Genomic DNA, 22,557 nt, shown 5'->3' with positions numbered 1-22,557 from the left:
ACTTGGGTGTCTAAGCGCTGTTGCTCTTCCTAGGATTTACTTTGCTTCCTTTTTTTTCAGATTTTACATTCAGCAGTTTCCAGCAGAGTATATGGAGGATGTAGTTTCACTAAGTTTGAGTATCTTCCAAATTCATGACAAATGTACATCAAAAAGCATAAAGTGTCTATTCAATCAATGTCAAGTTCACCACTTAATGAGTTTGCCTAAGCATAAAATTATACGATGATTTATTTTTTTATAAGTAGCAATTTTTGAGCCAGAACTATGGGCACATTTATAAAGCAGATAATCTGACATTCACAGTGATTGATTTACCACCAGAAAATGTTTACTCACCAAACATATATGTGTCAATATCATTATTATTTTTCTGGGACCTCGAAAAAATTAGCTGCCTAATAAGACCCATATGTATTGCATTTAGTTTGGGGAATGTCAAATATTATCTCTAGGATCAACATATAATCAAATTAGGAATTATTTGTGAATATTAAATCCTATTCTGTGAGTGCTAGTATAGTACTGATACATTGCTGTTTTATGTAAAGATAAACTGCAAAAAATATTTATTCCTTTACATTACTGACCACTGCTAACAATTGTAATGATGCCGTTGTTTTGTTTGCAGAAAAATCAAATGTATTTAACAGCCTCCCCTATTTTCTTTCCCACAAAGCCTTGGCAATGCTCTGACAAATCCAATTATTGTATATTTTGGAAGTACTTACATTGAGATTACCTCTAATGCCTCAGCATGAAACCAAACTCCCTCTGCCATTGATTCCTGTCACAATTACAAAACTAATCAGAAGAAATGCCTTCTTCACCTGCACATCCTAATCCTATATTAAGCTTTTTATTTTTGTGGCAAGTCACCCTTAGACCCCACACCCTCCCATTCCATCCATCTGTGTTGTTGGTTGGAAAAGCTTTCTCTCTGAGCCTGTGGTTAATATCAGGGGTATTTCTTTTATGATTTGCCCATTAAATGGTACAGCATTATTTGATCATTTATATATTTATTATTATTTATTTGATTATTTATGTGATTATTTGATCCTGTGTGATCTGCAGTCTGTTTAAAAGGAACACAGAAAACAAGCAGGATCGGATATTCTAAAATTTTCATTAGATACTCTATATCATTATTTTGCCTTTAAATAATTTCTCAGTCATTCATAAGGAGCTATAAATATCACACTGTAATATTAATTTTCTTCTACTGCGTGTGATTCTTAACGTGAGCTGCAGATATAGCCATGTTGTAATTAGCAATAAAGTTTTAATATACAGACATGGCAGCTAGTATACTCCCCAAGTTTTAAAATTACGCTTGCTATGCATATCAGTATTACCATATAAACATTATATAATATTATTACTGTTATCATAGGAAATGGCAAATAATATGAATGGAATAGCATTGTGATTAAACTTAAGATGGAAATATTATACAATCATTTAGATGCATTGTCAGACTACCTGATTTACAGGTTTCTTACAGCATCTTTTATGGAATGTTGCAGTGTCATATACTCTATTGTACATTCTGATGGTGAGTCTACTAGCATAATGTCTGTAGAGTTGATCTCAGCATTCAGATATACACCTGTAATTCTTCCTACATGAACTCAATCACAAAGACCTTCTTCTAACTAGGAGCTAATGTTATATAGTAATGAGTTGTATGTATAGCAGTATATATTAGCCATGCAGCACTTTGAAAACCTGACCTAAGCAATGCATTTGCAAAAAAAAAAAAAAGAATAACATGTTGCTAAGCTTGTATGAATTTAAACTCCGGTACCTTGTTCTAGTCGATAGAAAACTTGGTCCATTCCCAGGAGTATGTGTTATGTACACAAATCTTCAAGTTTTATTCCTGCCAAATCATTTTGAACACAGCGCAGAAAGGGCAGCTTAAAGCCCGACATTTTGGCCATCGTGTTCGGAAAGCAATAAAATGGAAGTAACTTTTCGGTCAGCTTGTATCTGGTGAATGTTAGATGTCATGAGCTGATGTTGCTGCTGCATGTTCTGAAAGGCAGAGTCTGATTTCCATTCTATCTCAGCAGCCCTTCGCTTCAATGTATTCCACAGCTGAGAAGCAGTCGTGCAGCTTGTCTGAAATCCTCTTCAGAAGGACATTGAAATTCACAGGCTGTACAGACTTCGCAGGGTATTCCCACACCATACACAGCCATGCGTTTAGAAAATGTACCTCTCCCACTTTATTGATTGCTGTCAGCAATCAGCTTTTTTTTTTTCATTCTAATTAGCACTCTTATGCAAGCCAGACTTCACGTTGATCCCTATTTGTGTCCTTCAGACATGACCACATGTCATATAATTGAAAAACATATAAGACATGTCACTTTCTTCGTACTGCCTGACCCTCTATAAAATTAGATTGAGGGAACCTAAAGATTGACTGGGCCTATAAACAAATGCCACTCACAGTCCTGAAGCCCCCGTCAGCGCCATTGAATGGCTAGACACACTTAGATTTCAATTACTTAGTGGATATAACATGTATGCAGGGGTGGATCAGCGCAGAGTGAAAGACAGCTCCTGGGCCTAACATCCCCCGGAGAGGACAAATCATGCTGACTTTGTACTGTTTGATAATGCTGTACTCGCTGATTGATGCATATGTAAACTTACAAACTAATCAGGGACTGACTAGGTAATCATCCAACTAGTGATGTCTGCTAATCTGATTTGTTTTAGTGAATCTGTATTGATTACCTGCCTCGCTGTGACAGTATTGCCGCGTATACATGATTGGACATTCCGACAACAAAATCCTGCATTTATTTCCGACTGATGTTGTCTCAAACTTGTCTTGCGTTGACACGGTCGCACAAATGTTGTCGGAAATTCCGATCGGCAAGAACGCGGTGACGTACAACACGTACGACGGGACTAGAAAAAGAAAGTTCAATAGCCAGTGCGGCTCTTCTGCTTGATTCCGAGCATGCGTGGAATTTTGTGTGTCGGAATTGTGTACACACGATCGGAATTTCCGACAACGGATTTTGTTGTCGGAAAATTTGAGAACCAGCTCTCAAATTTTGTTTGTCGGAAATTTCGACAGAAAATGTCCGAAAGGAGCCTACACACGGTCGGAATTTCCAACAACAAGCTCACATCGAACATTTGTTGTCGGGAAATTCCGACCGTGTGTACGTGGCATATAAAGGGGAAGTTTTGATTTTTTTTTTAACAGAATATGTTTTTTGCACACTGATAAATTGTTATATATGTGAGTATTTTGTTGTTTCTTTTTTTGTTTAACATTTGCTTTTATAACTTTTGGATTCACCTTTTGAGTAATGCATCATTCACAAAGTCATACACCTAGATCAACATATCGGTATGGCCAGGGGGCATAAGGGCTTGGCTTTGGACAGCCGTGTGAATGAGACCTAATACTCATGCTTGACATATCAAAACACCAAATTTACAGATTTATATTTTTTTTAGTGTTGTTTTCAACCTGCCAGCTAAATAGTAGATTTAGCATGTTTTTGAACATATGCCTTAGAACTGTGGGCAGGGATCCTAACCAAAAGAGTACTCTTTAAAGGGAAACTTTGGGTTTTGGGTCAGTTTTTTTTCAATTTGCGTTTTAAAGTGATATTAAACCTTCAGGGTTTTTTTAAATAAAAATAGAAATCATGTCTATACTTACCTGCTCTGTGCAATGCTTTTGCACAGACCTGCCCTAATCCTCTTCTTCTGGGGTCTCCCGCCAGCACTCCAGGCCCCTCCTCTTCGGCAGGTGCCCCCCCACAGAAAGCCACTTTCCATGGAGGCACTCGTGTGTGCTCGCTCCTGAGCCCCGCTGCTGCGTCCATTGACACAGACAGCTGGACTCGGGCCGCCCCCGTGTCACATCATTTGAGCCATTGGGTCCCGCTGCTATCAACCTGCCCAATAAGGAGGGAGACAGCGGCAGGAGCTGCTGCTTTCCTGCTCTTCTCTGGATCGTATCGGGCTCAGGTAAGAAAAAAAGGGGGGGGGGGGGGGGCTGAGGAGGGTGCTGTAGAACAGAAGGTTTTTCACCTTAATACATTGCATTGAGGTGAAAAACCTTAAGGCTTTAGAACCACTTTAATTTATTGTCATTTTTTTATTACATACATGTGATCTTTTTTCTCAAATAGACATGTAAGCAGGTTGAAATGCTGGTTAGTGAGACAGCTGCTGCCCCATTTAGGAGGGAGGGAGTTAATGCAGTTGGTGGGCTTTCTGTCGGATTCTGCCCCTCCCCCCCGTTCATAAATTTAGAAGGGAGACTCTACCCAGATGAGTCGCGGCCATATGGGTAGAAAAAGAGGCTGACAGCTGTAAATGTAATTTGTTCAGCCAGCAACCACCTGCCCAGAGGAAGAGAAACTGCTGGGGTACTGCTAAACCACATATTCCCACAACAGACACAGTCCGCATGGTAAGGCACACAGACAAGACCCCATGTTATCTCCAGCCACTTCACAGCTGCCAGAGAGAGAGCCTCATCTGCCTCTAGGAACCTTCCACATGTAGGGGAATTGCTGGGACATGCAATTCAGCTTGAAGAACACCAGCGCCTGGATACCGCCAAGATGGATTCTTTCCTGTGCAGGTATGCTGGGGCAACCACAAGCCTGAGTGAGGGGCTAGGGATGTTGGGCAAAGATTGTGCACTTGGTTTTGAAACTGCTTTGCTGAGAGTTTCAAGTAAAGCTTTTGAAACTTTGGAACTTCACTCTCTCAATCAACAGTGACTATTTTTAATCCTTATGCTGCTAGCCTTAGTAAATAGATATGAAAGTATAACATATTTAACTGGTTTCAGATTTTTTTTTAAGTTCTCTTCAATTACTTCCTGATTTTCAGGCCTAGGCAAATGATGGCATACATCCCAAGAGTCTTCAGCAGGGGAGTAAGGGTTATCTCAGCTAAGTACACCCTCCTGCCTGCACACATACCTGACCTAAGGGCTAATGAATTTCAGGAAGTAAATGCCTGATGGGTTTTACTTCCTCTTTTTTCCCCTGCAAAGTAAAAGCATAATGGGCTAGTATGCATCGCATACTAGCCCATTATGTTGCACTTACCTGCAAATGAAGCCCGCGATGTCCCTGCTGTCCCCGCTAGTGGCCGCATCCATCTTCATCCCTCTTCCTTCCGGGGCCATGGACTGCAGCTCTGTGACTGGCCGGAGTAGAGCCCTTTAGAAACATAGAAAGTGCGCATGCGCCGATGACGTTAGCGCAAGTATATATGGTAAATATATTTTCAGTACCTAAGGGTAAGCTTTATTATAGGCTTACCTGTAGGTAAAGGTGGTTTAACTAGGTTTACAACAACCACTTTAAGCTTAAAAGTTACAACACAGAGCCATTTGGGCATACCCTGGCCCATAAGCACAAAAAGGAACTTAATCACTTAAATAATGCTTAAAAGCACTCCAATCACAATAGCCACCTGAGAATAGGCCTGAGTAATATAACTTTTTGGAAATGCATTTCCTGGGATATCGACCACTGTCCCACCTCATGTGGAGACATTACAGCATAATGTTACAGCCCAACTTGAGCATCAAAATGAAGCCCACTTACACCTTCACCATAACATACTAAAGTCAAGTCGAAGAGCTTGGTTCCTAAAAAGCAGTAGTAGAGGGGGAAGCTGGAAAATGTTTTCAGACAACCCACACCTATGTAGATTTGTAATGAGGTATGGCCGAGTTAACCAGGTGCTTCCAGTACACCAGAGTATAGGCTAAAGGAGACTTCCACTTAAGGATTATAGCTTTGCATAAAATAACAAAATATCTAGTAAGGTCCTGAGATCCCTCATAGGGGTCAATGAGTTAACCAATACCAAAATATAAATATCTACTGTTACTGGTACCAAGACAGTCATTATTGTGAAAATAAAACATGTCAGGTCAACCCAGTATGACTTGTTCACAGGACAACTCCAGAATACATGGGTGAAATCGGCTGGATCAGCCATACATATCCAGCATCTCGAGGGAGTAGAGGGGTCAATTCTGTGCAATCTATGAGGGGTGAAGTATATCCAAGCAGGATTTAAATTGAATTAATCGGTCTCTAGCAGATACCAACTGCGATATGGGATACTCCCAAATATCCTACCAGTCCTCACTATCCAGTGCTGGCACCTTCCCTTGCCACTTCGCAAGTAAACCATCTAAACCTTTATGAATAGAGGACAATAGTGCCTTACAAATAGTAGATACCGTCCCGTAGAAGATTTTCTATCCCAGAGGATGTAAGAGATAGCGAGGATAGAAATTGGCGACTCCTGACCCCCAGCATCAAAGACTAAGTCAAGAGGGAAATAATCAGATATACCCGCAGGCAAGTAGGACACAGTCCTAAGGGCGACTAGTATTGGTCTGCTGCCAAAAGCCAGGTAAATCCAAGAACCAGCCCTGTGCAGAGCAGAAACATGGGAGTAGACCCTCTCAGAGGAATGTTTAAAGCACCATAGGTTTGTAAAATTAAAGGCTTGCGCCCAATGCCATAATTCTAGATTAGGAGCATGCGGGGGGGGTTGGAGGTGTCCAAGTCAGTATCAAGGATGCTGTTAAAGACCTCTGCAATGAAAGTGATTTCATAAGGAGCTAATTTTTTGTAGATAGTATATAAAACAAAATACGTCAAGGGTAAGGTGATATATACATTCACGCGAGGCATATTGTGTAGCAAGGACATCAAAATATTTAAAAATAATTAAATTGTGTTTTTTGTTTGTGGTGCTAAGATGCAGTGTAGTTCTGCTTTAAAGTTTGCGTGTACTCTATTTCTTTATTTAGACAGGTAGATTTTTTTTTTTTTTTTGTATCTTTACTTTTGTGAACAAAGGTTGCTATGCTTTTCAGAGCTACAATTTTTAGGCACTGGTTTAGTTGCTGCTGATTTGGTATAGTATGTGTGCAAGATTTCAAACACATATTTATAAACCAAAGCATATCTGGTTAAATGATTGATTGGTGTACTTCACAGTAATCAAAAGGCAAGTATTGCCATTCTGAACTTGTAGGCCCTTTATTTGGATTTCCTGCTCTCTGAGATGAGTTACACTGGTAAGATGCAGACACAATGGCTGAAATCGGCATAGCAAGGACCTTCAAGTGTCACTGCCCTTTTACCAATGAGTCTCTATTGAAAGAAAAACAAGTTTCAGAATTGACATATTTATCATATATTCCTGTGGAAAAATACTCTACTGCGAAAAAATGAGTGCAACATCTAAAACAACTAATATCAGAACAAATTTTAAAATGTTGCTTTTTTTTTGGCTATATGCCTGCTCTAGGTCACTCCCTGAATTTGCCCACAGATATTTTGTAGGAAATGAAATGTTTTTTTTTTAGGAACAAAACACAAAGAGGGTTTAGTCAACCAAAGCAGCTGGTAAAAGATAGGAAAAAAATTGCGCTACTACAGTCCGTATAGAATTTGCAGGGCACAAACAGTTCCAAATGGTGATGTATGTAGTTGAAAAACTTCAAAGAAGAACACCCTGATGATAAATCACAAATAAGTGTACCACCACCTCATAGAAAACACGCTTACCAGATAGTAAGCAAATTTGGGCAGATGGCTTTGACCCAGCCCAGGCCTTTGCTTTCCACGATTCACCAGGATCCTGCATACATGTTGATATGCCCCTAAAATAGATATCATGAAATCCGTGGCTCCATAGGAGATGGTATAACAAGCAACGCAAAAAGAAATTTAATAGACCCTAGCGTGATACTGTATTGTATACACCCTGGTGACTATTAACACAAACGAGTGCACCGCCACCTCACAGAGAACACGCTTACCAGATAGCGCACAACTTGGACATATGGCTTTAACCCAGCCCAGGCCTTTACTCAGCAGAACATCCCAAAGATGACATTGGGAATAATACGACTCTCAGGTGGATACCATAGGCTCCAAAAGCTCCGTGAGCAGTACGCCAACAATCAACCCAGAATGGAGATAAGATAGACCATAGCATGATATTGTTTCTATCCTGGTTTATTATATCAAATTTAAAAGGTTGGGGGAATGGTTCCCCATTGAGAATGTCATATGTGATGAAACGCGTATGAGGAGGTAACGTGCTGTCGCCACCACGCCGTCTCATTGAGAAGGAGGGGGGCTTGTATTATAGCCAGCTGGCTTCGTTTGTTCTATGTTTTTAAAGACATTGTAAATGTAAGTGCAACCTTTTAAATTTGATAGAATAGAAACAATATCATGCTATGGTCTTCTGATCTTATCTCCATTTTGGGTTAATTGTTGGCGTACTGCTCACGGAGCTTTTGGAGCCTATAGTATCCACCTGAGAGTCGTATTATTCCCCATATCATCTTTGGGATGTTCTGCTGAGTAAAGGCCTGGGCTGGGTTAAAGCCATATGTCCAAGTTGTGCGCTATCTGGTAAGCGTGTTCTCTGTGTGGTGCCAGTGCATTCGTTTGTGTTAATAGTCACTGGGGTGTTCCTTATACAATACAGTATCACGCTATGGTCTATTCATTTTTCTTTTTGGGTTGATTGTTATACCATCTCCTACGGAGCCACGGATTTCATGATATCTATTTAAGGGGCATATCAACATGTATGCAGGATCCTGGTGAATCGTGGAAAGCAAAGGCCTGGGCTGGGTCAAAGCCATCTGCCCAAATTTGCTTACTATCTGGTAAGCGTGTTTTCTATGAGGTGGTGTTACACTTATTTGTGATTTATCATCAGGGTGTTCTTCTTTGAATTATTCAACTACATACAGTGGGGACGGAAAGTATTCAGACCCCCTTAAATTTTTCACTCTTTGTTATATTGCAGCCATTTGCTAAAATCATTTATGTTCCTCTTTTTTCCTCATTATTGTACACACAGCACCCCATATTGACAGAAAAACACAGAATTGTAGACATTTTTGCAGATTTATTAAAAAAGAAAAAATGAAATATCACATGGTCCTAAGTTTCAGACCCTTTGCTCAGTATTTAGTAGAAGCCCCCCTTTGATCTAATACAGCCATGAGTCTTTTTAGGAAAGATGCAACAAGTTTTTCACACCTGGATTTGAGGATCCAGGAGGGTACTCACAATGCTTGGGTGCGTCAGTGCACCATCCTATCCAAAACATGCAATACAGATGAATCCTGTGGCGTGCGGTGCGGTGTTCAATCCTCTGCCTGTCTGTGTGTAGAAAGCTCCGTCCTGCCCCTCCCCTACGCGTCTTCGGCACAGGGTATACGTGCCTTCATCTGGGGGATCTAATAGGACGGGCGCTCTATGTGTAATTTATACTATCACAGCGGCCATTTTGCCTGGGACCGCTGACATCCTAGTGTTCGGCTCCAGCTATGTAAAAGATAACAGCGGCCATTTTGCCTAGGATCGCTGACATCCTAGTGTTCGGCCATGAGTCTTTTTGGGAAAGATGCAACAAGTTTTTCACACCTGGATTTGGGGATCCTCTGCCATTCCTCCTTGCAGATCCTCTCCAGTTCTGTCAGGTTGGATGGTAAACGTTGGTGGACAGCCATTTTTAGGTCTCTCCAGAGATGCTTAATTGGGTTTAAGTCAGGGCTCTGGCTGGGCCATTCAAGAGCAGTCACGGAGTTGTTGTGAAGCCACTCCTTCGTTATTTTAGCTGTGTGCTTAGGGTCATTGTCTTGTTGGAAGTTAAACCTTCGGCGCAGTCTGAGGTCCTAGGCATTCTGGAGAAGGTTTTCCTCCAGGATATCCCTGTACTTGGCCGCATTCATCTTTCCCTCGATTGCAACCAGTCGTCCTGTCCCTGCAGCTGAAAAACACCCCCACAGCATGATGCTGCCACCACCATGCTTCACTGTTGGGACTGTATTGGACAAGTGATGAGCAGTGCCTGTTTTTCTCCACACATACCGCTTAGAATTAAGGCCAAAACGTTCTATCTTGGTCTCATCAGACCAGAGAATCTTATTTCTCACCATCTTGGAGTCCTTCAGGTGTTTTTTAGTAAACTCCATGCAGGCTTTCATGTGTCTTGCACTGAGGAGAGGCTTCCGTCGTGTCATTCTGCCATAAAGCCCCGACTGGTGGGGGGCTGCAGTGATGGTTGACTTTCTACAACTTTCGCCAATCTCCCGACTGCATTTCTGGAGCTCAGCCACAGTGATCTTTGGATTCTTCTTTACCTCTCTCACCAAGGCTCTTCTCCCCCGATAGCTCAGTTTGGCCGGACGGCCAGCTCTAGGAAGGGTTCTGGTCGTCCCAAACGTCTTCCATTTAAGGATTATGGAGGTCGCTGTGCTCTTAGGAACCTTAAGTGCAGCAGAATTTTTTTGTAACCTTGGCCAGATCTGTGCCTTGCCACAATTCTGTCTCTGAGCTCTTCAGGCAGTTCCTTTGACCTCATGATTCTCATTTGCTCTGACATGCACTGTGAGCTGTAAGGTCTTATATAGACAGGTGTGTGTCTTTCCTAATCAAGTCCAATCAGTATAATCAAACACAGCTGGACTCAAATGAAGGTGTAGAACCATCTCAAGGATGATCAGAAGAAATGGACAGCACCTGATTTAAATATACGAGTGTCACAGCAAAGGGTCTGAATACTTAGGACCATGTGATATTTCAGTTTTTCTTTTTTAGTAAATCTGCAAAAATGTCAACAATTCTGTGTTTTTCTGTCAGTATGGGGTGCTGTGTGTACATTAATGAGGAAAAAAATTGAACTTAAATGATTTTAGCAAATGGCTACAATATAACAAAGAGTGTAAAATTTAAGGGGGTCTGAATACTTTCCGTCCCCACTGTACATCACCATATGGAACTGTGTCCTGCAAATTCTATACGGACTGTAGTAGTGCAATTTTTTTCCCTCCCATTATTTTTGTGCTATATCTCACATTTAATTGCTGCTTCTGGACTGGTCCATCCATAGAATATTGTTTTTTGTGTTCTATTTTTAGCGCAGTTTTTTCTTTTCTTTAACTGAAAAAAATAGCTTTCACTAGATTAGATAGCAGACTAACAGCTGATATCTGACTGTTACTGCACTCTACTATATGATATATTAGCTAATAAGGCCAAAAGTTTAACATTTTTGTAAATGAATGTTAAATACTCCCCTTGCTCCCTGTTACAGGAATCTTCATTTTGCGGCCCTGCCTGCTGCTGCACAGCCCTTCATTCTTTGCTTGCCTGTCTTGACAGTGAGCATTTGTGTGAATGCACACACAATGGGGTTGATTTACTAAAAGCAAAGTTCAGTGTAATTGCACTCTGCATGTGCAGTTGCTCCAGAGCTTATTAAATGATCTAAAAAACTTTACAAAGAATACCCAATCACACGCAAAGAAAAAAAAAACAGCATTTTTGCCTGCATATGGTTAGATAATGGAAGTCACTAGAATTTTTGCCTCATTTACTAAGCACTAGAGCAACTACACTTGCAAAGTGCACAGTCTATTTACCTTTAGTAAATCAACCCAATATATTTACTTCTGCTTTTTTTGCTTTCTCATGACCCTCCTAGGCACAACTTCATTATAGTTAATAGTACTTTTTCCATATATTCCCATACTTGCACAGCAGAACTGAGACAGTAACATTACCTTTATATTTAGATTTTCCAAAAGATTTCCCAAAAGATTTCCATGATTCCATATTGAGTAAAATAACAAGTAATAGTGATTTTTTAAAATAGGCTCAATTCACATTGAGCCAAGATAAATATACATATTTTTACAAAAGTGACAGTTATTTTCAAATGAAACCAGTGAGATTTGAAAATGAAATTCTCATGGCTAAAATAAGTGTTCTTACCCTTGCGCTAATGCTTTGTAACTTGAGCCCAATGTCAGTTAAAAAATCTGTCATTTGAATTACTAGAAGTTGCTCCATTGCCTTCCCCCTCTAGAGCTTACCTAAAATAAATCTGTGAGTATTTCACAAGATATAAACGAAAGCTGCAGGTGTTGGCTGTCAGCATGTCCTTTCCACTGAGCAGTGTGCCTCTGAAGGACTGACTTCTAAAGTGGTAACTAGTCACATCAGTTCTTCTCCCCAAGGGAGCATGCCATCTACTGTCTAATCACAGGCATATATATTTACTTACACTAGTCTCAGTTTTCTCAGAATCTGATCATCTAATAGTTTGCTGCAGAAAAATAGAAATGTATGGATGGAATCCATATAGACTGATACAAATAGTGTTCCTGGTGAGAACTGAACCCCATGCTGCAAGACCACAGAGCTGAACGCTAAACAACCATGCTGCTTTAAGCAACTATGGTTTTGCACAGTCTATAAAGAAAATGTGATCTGAGTTGATGCCAGTCTATCTGGGTTTTTTTGGTCAAAACATATCCCTCCCTATATTTGTCATATGTATGATTTGTAAGAGAAGTTTTGTAAATTAAGAGATAGCAGATTCTGGAAACAAGGCTAGCTGTACTCAGAAAACATACACCGAGGGAATACCCACACTAGACCATAAAAAAGTAAAAGGTCATGAATCACTGGAAACATTTCCCATTATGTTCCCTGAAAGTCCCTACTACTTCAAACCATAATAGCTAACGGTACCGAACAAGAATCCTCTTTCTGATACAGTTCCATGAAGAATGAGTAATAATTGAAAGTACAATATAATGAGAACCAGTAGTAATATAAATTGTTCTCGGCAGGGTTTCATGACAGGATCATAAGTCTGGCAACGCAGAACTGCCTTTCAAGAAAGTGGGTTACTGTACTGACTAGTCAGGTGGAATTTCATGATTTGGCCACCAAATATTTTTGCTTTTTTGCTGATAGGTGTAGACGGCCACATTGATTTTGGATGTACATGCAGATCCATCTGTAGTAATACCAACCGATTCAAGGTTATCCAAGTAAACAGTGGCAACTAACAAGGAAAATCCTTCTGGGCCATTCAACCTTTTCTCTAAAAATGAACAGCCTGTGAAATCATAGGATACCCAAAAATATTTAAATAGTCAGCTGATACTTAAATATACTTATTCTTTTTCTACTTAAGAGAGCATGCAGGAATGATAGGCAAGACACTGAATTCAAATAAATATTCAATATTGGAGGTCTGCTGGAAGACCACAACAGAACAATGGCCAGGTGGGTCCTGAGAGCTGCTTCTAATGTTTGGGTAAGCACAATATGAAGTCTCATCCAACAAATGCAGAAGTATGCTATGAGACATTTGTCTTATTACAATTGCTGATATCCAGCCGTTGGAAGGTACCTGTGCATGTCAGAAATTCTCACCAAGTGCCTCCTTTTTGACATTCGTCTGAACACCCTTTAAATCTCTCATTGAACTTGGAAATCTGCCAGGAAGCAATTAAGTTTGTATCAGTCAGAGTTGTCTCTTTTCTAGATTCATGTATGATTGATGACCTGCTTTTGTCCAAGGCTCCACTCCTTAAATCATTAAAGATGTTACATGATTGTTATTGCAAAACTTGGAAACTGAATCCATTATTGACAGATATTCATACTTCTGGCCTGTAGATAACACTATTTATAGTTGTTGCGTGTATAATACTTTTTTATACTCTGTACAATTGAATTCCTGTTAAGACATACTTAGAAGGCTGCATGTTAAAAAAAACTCTGGGGTTGATTTACTAAAGGCAAATAGACTGTGCACTTTGCAAGTGCAGTTGCTCCAGAGCTTAGTAAATGAGCAGAAGCTCTGCTGACTTTCATCATCCAATCATGTGCAAACAAAACATGTTTTTTTTTTCCTTGCATGTGATTGGGCACTCTTTGCAAAGTGAAGCTTTAACTCGTTTACTAAGCTCTTGAGCAACTCAGAGGGCAACTGTCTACTTGCCTTTAGTAAATCAACCCCTCTGTAACTACTCTGCCTCCCAGACTACAGGGCACAACAAGATTGGTTTAATCTATCCCCACAACAGCCTGCATCATTACTTCCTTGTTGAGCCTTCAACACCTTTTATTGCTTCGATTCATATGTTTGGGAATTTCCAACTTAGTGCGAATCGGGAGGACTTACCCAATGCTAGAATATGTGCTTTATTTATTCACTGTCTGGGATCAGGAGGACAACTTCTTTTTTTAAATCTACCAGTGGCAGCTGACAGTGATACAGCTCTGAGCTGCATAAACCTCTTCAGCTCCGGAACATTTTACCCCTTCATAACCAGGCTATTTTTGCTGCTCAGCACTGAGCGACTTTAACTGGTAATAACTGTCATGCAACGCTGTACCCAAACAAAATTTATATAATTTTTTTCACACAAATAGAGATTTCTTTTGGTGGTATTTGATTTTTTAAGATATAAACAAGAAAAAAGACCAAAAATTTTGAAAAAAACAATATTTTTTACGTTCTGCTTTAAAACTATACTATAAAACATATCCAATAAAAATATTTTTAAAAAAATCTAATTTTGTTCATAAATTTTGGCCAAAATGTATCCTGCTCATGTCTTTAGTAAAAAAAATCCCAATAAATGTATATGTATTTGTTTTTGTGGGAAAGTTATATTATCTACAAATTACAAACTATGGGACACTGAAAAAAATCTGTACTTCTACTGCTACACAGGTGGAGTTATTATACCAGAAGTTAATAGTATATAAATATAACTCTTCTATTCCATATAAAATGTTGTGCACTCGAAATACTACTGCTTTTGCTAACAAGGTCTGAACCATTTTCCTTTTGCTTGACACAGGATCTGTTGTCTCTATACTGCCTGGGAAAATCTACCAGAAGTACTTAGCAAATTAACCACTTACTGCACCTACTGAAACTGGTTAATTATCTTAGAGACCCTATTCCTGTCCTTGGTTGCCTGCCAGTGACTGTAAAATTTCAATCAACAATTGTGACAGCTGAATTTTACATTCTACCATAAAGAAAGGCAACGCCATGCTAGGCAGACATCTTTTTGCTGCACTAAATTTAAAATTAGTAGATAGTCTTAATACAATAACTTAAATTGCCCCTAGGCTTCCAGTAGGGATGAGCCATGTCATTTGCTGGTGTTGGTCCACTGTGTTTTATCAAGTCAAAAGTCAGCGCAGCCCTCTATCAGGAGGGTCTACCAGCCCTCTACCAGGAGGAGGGTAGTGCTCTACCAATTCTAGAGTACTTCATGCTTCCCTCTGCTGACCGGTTTTATGGAGATGCTGATTACATTTTCCAGCAGGACTTGGCACTTGCCCACACTGCCAAAAATACCTTGTAAATGATCATGGTATCACTGTGCTTGATTGGCCAGCAAACTCGCCTGACCTAAACCCCATAGGGAATCTGTGGGGTATTGTCAAGAGGAAGAGAAAAGACACCTGACAAGAGGAATAAAAGATTTCTAACACTATCTGCACTTTTGACCATTAGTTGTAGTGGTCTATCATATCTGGGGAGTCTATTCACTTCACTGCAGTTTTTGCATATGCTGCAGTGAAAACACCTTTGGAGTGGAATATATTTGGTTTTATTAGGTGCATTAAATGGTGCAAAACACCTTCTTCACTGTGAGAGTATTCTTATTGTTTGATTGGTGGTTTGTTTGCAGTTTTCAACCAAAATATTATATGTTAAAAACCCTGGCTTTTACTCAATACCTCACCAATGATTCCAAAATGGGACATTTGTATGACAATGATTATTAGGAACTACTTGCCAGATGATGGAATGTGGTTCCCAATTATGATATTTCATTCATAATGAAAAAACAAAAATCTAACAAACACATACAGTGGGGACGGAAAGTATTCAAACCCCTTTAAATTTTTCACTCTTTGTTATATTGCAGCCATTTGCTAAAATCATTTAAGTTCATTTTTTTCCTCATTAATGTACACACAGCACCCCATATTGACAGAAAAACACAGAATTGTTGACATTTTTGCAGATTTATTAAAAGAGAAAAACTGAAATATCACATGGTCCTAAGTATTCAGACCCTTTGCTGTGACACTCATATATTTAACTCAGGTGCTGTCAATTTCTTTGGATCATCCTTGAGATGGTTCTACACCTTCATTTGAGTCCAGCTGTGTTTGATTATACTGATTGGACTTGATTAGGAAAGCCACACACTTGTCTATATAAGACCTTATAGCTCACAGTGCATGTCAGAGCAAATGAGAATCATGAGGTCAAAAGGAACTGCCTGAAGAGCTCAGAGACATAATTGTGGCAAGGCACAGATCTGGCCAAGGTTACAAAAAAATTTCTGCTGCACTTAAGGTTCCTAAGAGCACAGTGGCCTCCATAATCCTTAAATGGAAGATGTTTGGGACGACTAGAACCCTTCCTAGAGCTGGCCGTCCGGCCAAACTGAACTATCGGGGGAGAAGAGCCTTGGCGAGAGAGGTAAAGAAGAACCCAAAGATCACTGTGGCTGAGCTCCAAAGATGCAGTCGGGAGATGGGAGAAAGTTGTAGAAAGTCAACCATCACTGCAGCCCTCCACCAGTCGGGGCCTTATGGCAGAGTGGCCTGACGGAAGCCTCTCCTCAGTGCAAGACACATGAAAGCCCTCATGGAGTTTGCTAAAAAAACACCTGAAGGACTCCAAGATGGTGAGAAATAAAATTATTTGGTCTGATGAGACCAAGATAGAACTTTTTGGCCTTAATTCTAAGCGGTATGTGTGGAGAAAACCAGGCACTGCTCATCACCTGTCCAATACAGTCACAAAAGTAAAGCGTTGTGGCAGCATCATGCTGTGGGGGTGTTTTTCAGCTGCAGGGACAGGACGACAGGTTGCAATCGAGGGAAACATTAATGCGGCCAAGTACAGGGATATCTTGGATGAAAACCTTCTCCAGAGTGCTCAGGACCTCAGACGGGCCGAAGGTTTACCTTCCAACAAGACAATGACCCTAAGCACACAGCTAAAATAATGAAGGAGTGGCTTCACAACAACTCCGTGACTGTTCTTGAATGACCCAGCCAGAGCCCTGACTTAAATCCAATTGAGCATCTCTGGAGAGACCTAAAAATGGCTGTCCACCAACATTTACCATCCAACCTGACAGAACTGGAGAGGATCTGCAAGGAGGAATGGCAGAGGATCCCCAAATCCAGGTGTGAAAAACTTGTTGCATCTTTCCCAAAAAGACTCATGGCTTTATTAGATCAAAAGGGTGCTTCTACTAAATACTGAGCAAAGGGTCTGAATACTTAGGACCATGTGATAATTCAGTTTTTCTTTTTTAATAAATCTGCAAAAATGTCAACAATTCTGAGTTTTTCTGTCAATATGGGGTGCTGTGTGTACAATAATGAGGGAAAAAAATGAACTTAAATGATTTTAGCAAATGGCTGCAATATAACAAAGAGTGAAAAATTTAAGGGGGTCTGAATACTTTCCATCCCCACTGTATATGCTGTATAAAAAAGCTTTGGCCAAAGTGTTTTTTTTCAAATTTACACTAGGAATGCTTTATGTCTATCTGCATTTACAATATATTGCCAAAAGTATTGGGGCGCCTGCCTTTACACGTACATGAATTTGAATGGCATCTCAGTCTTAGTCCGTAGGGTTCAATATTGAGTTGGCCCACCCTTTTCAGCTATAACAGCTTCAACTCTTCTGGGAAGGCTGTCCACAAGGTTTAGGAGTGTGTCTATGGCAATGTTTGACCATTCTTCCAGAAGCGCATTTGTGAGGTCAGGCACTGATGTTGAACAAGAAGGCCTGGCTGGCAGTCTCCGCTCCCAAAGGTGTTCTGTTGGGTTGAGGTCAGGCAAGTTCCTCCACCCGAAACTCGCTCATCCATGTCTTTATGGACCTTGCTTTGGGCACTGGTGTGCACTGGTATGCAGTTATGTTGGAACAGGAAGGGGCCATCCCCAAACTGTTCCCACAAAGTTGGAAGCATTAAATTGTCCAAAAAATGCCTTGGTATGCAAACGCCTTAGGAGTTTCCTTCACTGGCACTAAGGGGCTAAGCCCAACCCCTGAAAAACAACCCAACACCATAATCCCCCCTCCACCAAATGATTTCAACCAGTGCACAAAGCAAGGTCCATAAAGACATGGATGAGCAAGTTTGGGGTGGGAGAACTTGACTGGCCTGAGTCCTGATCTCAACCCGATAGAACACCTTTGGAATGAATTAGAGCAGAGACTGCAAGCCAGGCCTTCTCATCCAACATCAGTGCCTGACCTCACAAATGTGCTTCTGGTAAGGATGAGCTCCGGCGTGTTCGCATGCTGCACTTCCTGAGCCCCCCAGGAACTCGGCACGGCGCAGCCCTAATCACAAGCAGTGAGACATTGTCCCGATGTGCAGCTGCAGAGATCGGGAAATGTCTCCCTGCCTGTCATTAGCGCTGCGCCGTGCCAACTTCCTGGTGGGCTCGGCATGTGCAGCATGTGAACATGCTGGAGCTCATCCTTAGCTTCTGAAAGAATGGTCAAACATTCCTATAGACACACTCCTAAACCTTGTGGACAGCTTTCTCAGAAGAGTTGAAGCTGTTATAGCTGTAAAGGGTGGGCCAACTCAATATTGAACCCTATGGACTAAGACTGGGATGCAATTAAAGTTCATATTCGTGTAAAGGCAGGTGTCCCAATACTTTTGTTAATATAGGTTATATATTGTAAAAAAAAAAAAAAAAGCTATGGCCAAAGTGTTTTTTTTTATTTTTGCACTGAAAGCTTTATGTGTATCTGCATTTATACCCTAATAAAAGCGACTTCAGGCAGAGAACTTTTTAATTGCAAAGTAATAATAATACGATTGGACATAACTGTGAATATTAAATTATTGGAATTATTGATACAACTTTTAAAGACTTTTATTGCTTATTGTTTTTGTCTGTATACATTTCTAATATTGAGGAAAGATGTTTTTTAGTACTATGAGGGGAATATATGGTGTTCACAAGCGTTCTATACTCTGTACAAGCCATTTCCAGTTCCTGTTCCTTTTATGATATACTCAGAAGCATGTATTTGATGAACACCCAAACTTGTTTAAAAAAGTGCTTTATAATTACTCTGTCTCCCAGAGTACAGGACAGAACAAGGTACACATTACCACAGTTACAGGGTGTTCAGTTACTCAGGAGTTTCGACATTTATTTCCCCCCTGTTCTACTCCTAAATTCAGTCAGAAATGAACAGTCAAAGAAAATTAAATTGAAAAAGAAGAGTATATACTGACTTTATTGCCTGCCTTAGGAACTAAACCACTAATGTTATATGATAAGTACAACTCAGGTCCCAGGGACCTACAAAGCCTATTTTCCTGCAACACACACTAGAATTGGTACTTCGGAAATGAAGGAGGAAAGTATGTTTCTTTTCATTGTGTGACACAATAATAGATGTTTTTCGGGTAATGGATAATCTTTACTAACCAATGTAACACTTGGCTACATTATATGCCAAAATAATTCTCATGGTGCAGTGACTTTAACAGGGGGAAGTTGGTACTTAATAAATATGGGTCCAAATGTCAGTGGCATTTATAGGTATTACTAATCACAGTGTGTCAGGACAACTCTATGCTGAATTCAGCAGTCCTAGTCTGTCATAAGCTATATTTCTGAGATGAGAAGCAGTGGTGCATTACATTTCACAGAACATTGTACAATCATCACTGAGCACTCTCTCTAAAATAATACAGGGTCTCACTTTCCAGTCTTTCAAACGAAGACCTTAGGAAAGGTAACCATAGGGAATATAACAGAAGATCATCATAAAAAAGACATACCTGGAGTGTATGTGGCTATTTATGTGACATGATTGGTAATGAAAATTCCTTTTCAAACTTTGAGCAATATGTCCTTTAAAGAAGATATATATAGTGGTTTACATTTCTTTGTTTATTGTGCTTAGAATTTACAATGCAATTTTTAATTTGGTTGACATTTTTTTACCCAGGCAAGTATAAAATATTGCATAGGAACTTATGATGTTCTTCTGGCCAACAGGAGGAGCTTTAGGCTCCTTTTCATACATTGCACGCTCGTTTTACCTGCTTTAATAAAAAAAAGACTGATGATTATGAAGCTTAATAGCTTAGTTTGGTATTGGGTTTAGTCTGGTATTCAAATTTGTTTTCTGGAAAGTTAGCTTTATTATAAAAGCAATAACTCAGTGTAACATCAATTTGTTGTCAGAATTAACGTTAGCAAATCTAGACACAAGCCAAATGTCACCTAAAAAAATGAATTTCATTACTGTAGGGAAAATAATTACAGTGGGGAAAACAATTATTTTGTAAGTTTGCAGTTTTATTAAGTTTGCCCACTTACAAAGAAATGAAGGGTCTATATTTTTTATCAAATATGTATTTTAAATGCTAGAGACAGAATATCAACTAAAAATCCAGAATAAAACATGACACAAATGTTATAAATTGAGTTGCAGTTCAGTGAGTAAAACAAGCATTTGATCCCCAAGCAAAATTTACTTAGTACTTGGTGGAGAAACCCTTGCTGGCAAGCACAGAGGTTAGACGTTTCTTGTAGTTGGTGACCAAGTTTAGCACACATCTCAAGAGGGATTTTGGTCCACTCTTCTTTAAAGATCTTCTCAAAATCCTTAAGGTTTCTTGGCTGTCGCTTGGCAACTCGAAGTTTCAGCTCTCTCCATAACTTTTCTAAAGGATTAAGGTCTGGAGACTGGCTAGGCCTTTCCATGACCTTAATGTGCTTCTTCTTGAGCCACTCCTTTGTTGCCTTGGCAGTATGTTTTGGATCATTGTTATGCTAAAAGACCCACCCTCGACCCATCTTTAGTGTTCTGGCTGAGGGAAGAAGGTTCTCATCCAAGATTTTACAATACATGGCCCTGTCCATTGGCCCCTCAATGCGGCAAAGTCAGTCTGTACCTTTAGCAGAGAAAGAGCAAAGCATAATGTTTCCACCTCTGTGCTTGACTGTAGAGATGGTGTTCTTAGGGTCATAGTCAGCATTTTTCTTCCTCCAAACACGGCGAGTCCCCCTCCCCAAGAAGGCACATGTACAGTCATGCCAATGAACATCTAAATGATTCAGAGAAGAATTGGGAGAAAGTGCTGTGGTCAGATGAGACCAAAATTTTGCTCTTTGGCATTAACTTGACTGGCCGTGTTTGGAGGAAGAAAAATATATTGAGGAGCCAATGGATGGGGCTGTCATGTACCTTCTGGTAGAGCCTGATGAGCAGAAGGGAACCTCTCGTACAGCCCCAGCTCAATGACCACAGGAGTTGCAACAGTGGCTGCTAGAGCGCAGCAAGGTAGGAGTGCCTGCAAGATTCTCCATTGACAGCAAAGATGAGTAGCTGATGGGTTGCAGGAACAAATTGGATCACTGAGTAGCAGATGGAACAGCGGATGCAGGTATACTGTGGATGCAGGACAACATCACAGGAGCTACACAGAGATGGATAATAAGAGACTGGAGGGTCAGACGAGCCAGGTCATACACAGAAAATCAGATATAAGCAGAGAATGGTCAAAGTTCAGGCAGTGGTTGGCAGCAGGAAATCAGGCAGATAACAGATATATCATAGTCAAAAGCAAGCCGAGGTCAGGACTGGAGATAATCAGGCACAGGGAACAGGACATGGGATAAGCTGCAGGTCAGACAGCACTGCAATATTGCGCCAATAATTGTTAAACACAGGCGTGTGCTTCTGTCGAACATTCCTGCGCATTCGCTCATCCACGCAACCTATGCCACGTTCGGAGGGCATCTCTGCCTGTTTGTCGGGTGTTCCTGACAGGGCAATGTACCGTCAAATTTTGGGTGAGAACCTCCTTCCCTCAGCCAGGGCATTAAAATTGGGTCGTGGATGGATATTCCAGCATGACAATGACCCAAAACACACGGCCAAGGCAACAAAGGAGTATCCCAGGATGAAGCACATTAAGGTCATGGAGTGGCCTAGTCAGTCTCTAGACCTTAATCCTACAGAAAATGTATGGAGGGAGCTGAAACTTTGCATTGCCAAGAGACAGCCAAGAAACCTTAAGGGTTACGAGATGATCTGTAAAGAAGAGTGGACCAAAATCCCTCCTGAGATGTGTGCAAACCTGGTCACTAACTACAACAAACTTCTTAGCTCTGTGCTTGCCATCAAGGGTTTTCCCTACCAAGTACTAAGTCATGTTTCGTTTGGGGATCGAATACTTATTTTACTCACTGAACTGCAACTTAATATATAGCATTTGTTTTATGTGTTTTATCTGGATTTGTGGTTGATATTCTGTCTATATCATTTAAAATACACCTATGATAAAAATTATAGACCCTTCATTTCTTTGTAAATGCGCAAACTTACAAAATCTGCAGGGGATCAAATAATTACTTTCCCCACTGTATATCATAGCAAATGATTAGTTACACCAAGTTATTGGAATCAACCCAAATTTCCCAGTATCACTAAATTGAGTTTCGAAATAAAACATTTTGAATTTGCGGAAAAGTAATCTCTTTATCTAAATATAAACTGGTGAAATTGACTGTGTTATGATCTAAGATTATGTTCAGAATAAAGTTGCTAAAAAGGCAGGCAAATTAGTGGTTATAAACAGGGCAGGTTTGA

General features: G+C 40.2%; 1 protein-coding gene across 3 annotated transcripts in view; it reads right to left on the bottom strand.

Moving 5' to 3' along the window:
- CTXN3 (cortexin 3) overlaps positions 1-22,557 on the bottom strand; it is a 170,637-nt gene that overhangs the window by 67,413 nt on the left and 80,667 nt on the right. The window contains exon 1 of one of the 3 annotated variants that reach the window (XM_073624984.1): positions 1,811-2,167. The exons of the other annotated variants lie outside the window; for them this stretch is intronic. Coding sequence (XP_073481085.1) covers positions 1,811-1,841 — 31 coding nt within the window. The 5' untranslated portion in view covers positions 1,842-2,167. Of the gene's footprint in view, positions 1-1,810; positions 2,168-22,557 lie in introns of those variants that run through there. 3 annotated transcript variants of the gene reach the window in all.

Source organism: Aquarana catesbeiana, linkage group LG01, assembly GCF_042186555.1.
Source record: "Aquarana catesbeiana isolate 2022-GZ linkage group LG01, ASM4218655v1, whole genome shotgun sequence".
Lineage (NCBI taxonomy): Eukaryota > Metazoa > Chordata > Amphibia > Anura > Ranidae > Aquarana > Aquarana catesbeiana.
This window is presented reverse-complemented; position numbering and strand designations above follow the sequence as displayed.